The sequence below is a fragment of the Rhagoletis pomonella genome, unplaced genomic scaffold, assembly GCF_013731165.1.
Source record: "Rhagoletis pomonella isolate Grant_MI unplaced genomic scaffold, Rhpom_1.0 Rhpom_scaffold_00007, whole genome shotgun sequence".
In the NCBI taxonomy this organism is placed as follows: domain Eukaryota; kingdom Metazoa; phylum Arthropoda; class Insecta; order Diptera; family Tephritidae; genus Rhagoletis; species Rhagoletis pomonella.
Window position 1 is genome coordinate 28,905,566 of NW_023458561.1, and position 2,827 is coordinate 28,908,392.

General features: G+C 40.9%; 2 protein-coding genes across 2 annotated transcripts in view; both read right to left on the bottom strand.

The window, feature by feature from the left end:
* The window catches only part of LOC118743774, a 3,825-nt gene extending 2,963 nt beyond the window's left edge, over positions 1-862 (bottom strand). The window contains exons 1-2 of the mRNA XM_036476538.1: positions 674-862; positions 27-581 (exon numbers count right to left, since the gene is read on the bottom strand). Coding sequence (XP_036332431.1) covers positions 27-323 — 297 coding nt within the window. The 5' untranslated portion in view covers positions 324-581; positions 674-862. The remainder of the gene's footprint in view (positions 1-26; positions 582-673) is intronic.
* LOC118743775 (SH3 and cysteine-rich domain-containing protein 3-like) overlaps positions 492-2,827 on the bottom strand; it is a 2,759-nt gene continuing 423 nt past the window's right edge. The window contains exons 2-3 of the mRNA XM_036476539.1: positions 674-868; positions 492-581 (exon numbers count right to left, since the gene is read on the bottom strand). Of these exons, the coding sequence (XP_036332432.1) occupies positions 492-581; positions 674-868 (285 nt within the window). The remainder of the gene's footprint in view (positions 582-673; positions 869-2,827) is intronic.

A 2,827-nucleotide genomic window follows, 5' to 3' on the forward strand; every position in this document is an offset into this window, starting at 1 on the left:
GTTCCATACTTTAGGCACTCTGGCACATAGTCCTCCTCAAGATCCTCGGAACGATTTGAATAAATATTGTCTGTGTACCACGATGGGTCGAGTTGTTTCGGTTTCGGTTTAGCCTGTTGCATTCGATCTCGTTTCGATTGACGGTAACTTTCAAAGCAAATATTTTTCATTTTCTCTAATTTTTGTTCTCTTATGCGCTCCCAGTTCTCCCAATTCTTGTCATTCTTACTTCTACCACTGGTGGCAGCATCAAAACCACCATAGTATTCACTACTACTCGGCTCCCCATAATCGCCATGATAATCGATATTTATATTCTTCATTTCATGTTCGGCAGGAGGAGCGCTCGGTTCACGGCTCAAATTATTGTAGCCACTGCCACCATTCTCGGATACAACAATTCTTATTCTACGTTTCGTTTTATCTAAAAGTTTTGATGACAGCGAAGACTTCTGCGGCTTGTCACGTTCAGCTGGCGGCTCTTTTGGCTGTCACACCTCTTGCAGGTACTTGACGGGACAGTATCCCTGACGATTGTCTGCAGAGCGTACCATCACCATACCGTTGACCTCATCGCCAGTCTGGATTATAGAGTAAGAAAAAGAAAAGAAACACAAGGGATTACAATTAGTAATGTTAGGAGATTTCATATCATTTTGAAAATAGTCGGTACCTGTATAACGATTTGATCTCTGAGGAGCGTCATGTTTTCTCCTCGCTCACCATCTGACACTTGCAAATTATGTGTAACTTGTAACGGTTTCTCATTGGCGTTCAGTCGTACACAATATTTGGATGGAAAGTAACCCACGCGGCCCAGTAGTTTACCTTGCCACCAATCTGGATCAGAGGTGTCGATGACGGTAACCTAGAGAATGAAGAAAAGTGAGTGGTTAGAAGGAGTGGGATATGATTGTGTGAGTATGAAATTATGCCAAAACTGGATACTGCATACAAATATACAAATATTTTCTATTTTTTTTATCATGTTTTTTAATAATTCTATACATTTTTTGTCACATATATTTGGGAACCGAAATCAAAATGTTTGGTTTGTTTAATAAATATTAAGCCTTAGCTAGAGAAATTAATATAAAGTTTATTTTTAATATAAAGAAGTGATAAATGGCCACTTTAACGCTAGGATGGGCAAAGCAGGAATATTTCGTTAAACGGTCCGAAGGTGTAGACATCACTAAATCAAGCTGAACACGTGATAAACTGAAGATATGCTTCGAGCGTTCTTGATTTGCGTTCCATCCGAAGAGCCAATGTATTCGTATGTATCGTTGCTGCAGAGAAATAATAGGTTAGGCTGGTTTAGAAGGGCGTATGTGGAGTATTTCATACCTTAACTCGTTTTTTCCATAAGTCATTAGTGGCAGCCTCGGTGTATTCATAAATTTTACTAACGCGATCACTAAACGGTGGTAGTAAGGAGCTATTCGCTTCTTCTGTTGGCATCTCTGATCCGCATCTGGCCATCGCATCAGCCGACCCATTTTCTTAACTATTGCTATGTCCGGGGACCCAGCATGGAGAGACGTCGGTACGGTTCTGTGACGCCAGTGTGATGTAAGATTGTCAAACAATTTCCGACCCCACTATTTTAGATTCAAATATAGTGGCTTTGTCTTGTGGAGCCACTAAGTCAAACACTAGCCGCCCTCTCCATAACGTACAATCGTTCGGTATATTGAAAATACTGGACTAATTTGCAGGTTATTCGAGTGGAGACCGGCTCCGATTCCTTGCTCAATATTTGAACCGTCAGTTCAGATGGACATCCCAACTACTCTGCTACTAGGAGTCTTGCATCCCATTCTTCTCTGGGCGGAAACCTAATAGATACCTTCGTATTGAAGTTCCAAACAGGCGTAATGTAATCAGTGCTGGCTCCTATGTCAACTTTGATTCCATTAAGCCGGCACCTTTTTATTTCACTCAGTACTGCTGCATAACTAAAATTGGTTGCCTTCCACGTATTATCCTCTTTGAGCCTGAGAGCGATCTTTGTAGGTGCGCTACAGACTGCTCCCGATTTGCTGTTATTCCATTTGTCTAGAGCTCTCCACCATAGTAACGATCGTGGCTAGCAACTAGTCTCATGATTTTTGTGCATATCCCATACGTGACGTACGGTGCTTTCCGAAGGTCGTTTTGCACGTGTAGTCTGATGCTAGAGATTTCTGGGCTCCCTCCTCTAAATTATGTTTCCAATTCAACTTGCAGTTCAGAATGATTCCGAGAGGAGAAGTTCTAATTAGTTTCCCATAATTTCGGCAGAAAAAATTTGATACTTTTGTTTTCCTTGAAACAATACCAACTCCGTCTTAGAGGGGTTAATCCTCCAATCAGATCTGGTTGGCCCACTAGGAGGTATGAGGGAAATAACAACAGTAATAATATTTTGGGACTTACTCGTTTTATAATTGTTTGGCCGAGCTTCTCCGCCAATTTTTGGTGTGTGGCTTAATGTTATTACACAAATTGAGGAACCTACAGTTTTACGCCGCCTCCGAACGGCAAATGTATTTTCATGACAGAAATACACTTGGAGGTTTTCTATTGCCTGCAAAGGAGTGACCGCATGTTAGAAAAAACTTTTCCTACTTTAGATCTTGCTCGGACCTGAGATCGAACCATGGACTGATAGTACGCAACTGTAACCACTCAAACACAGCGGCCACTAGAGAAATGCACATCATATATGGCCTTTCATATAACGGGTGATTTTTTAAGAGCTTGATAACTTTTTTTTTTAAAAAAACGCATAAAAAAAAATCTCATCGGTTCTTTATTTGAAACGTTAGATTGGTCCATGACA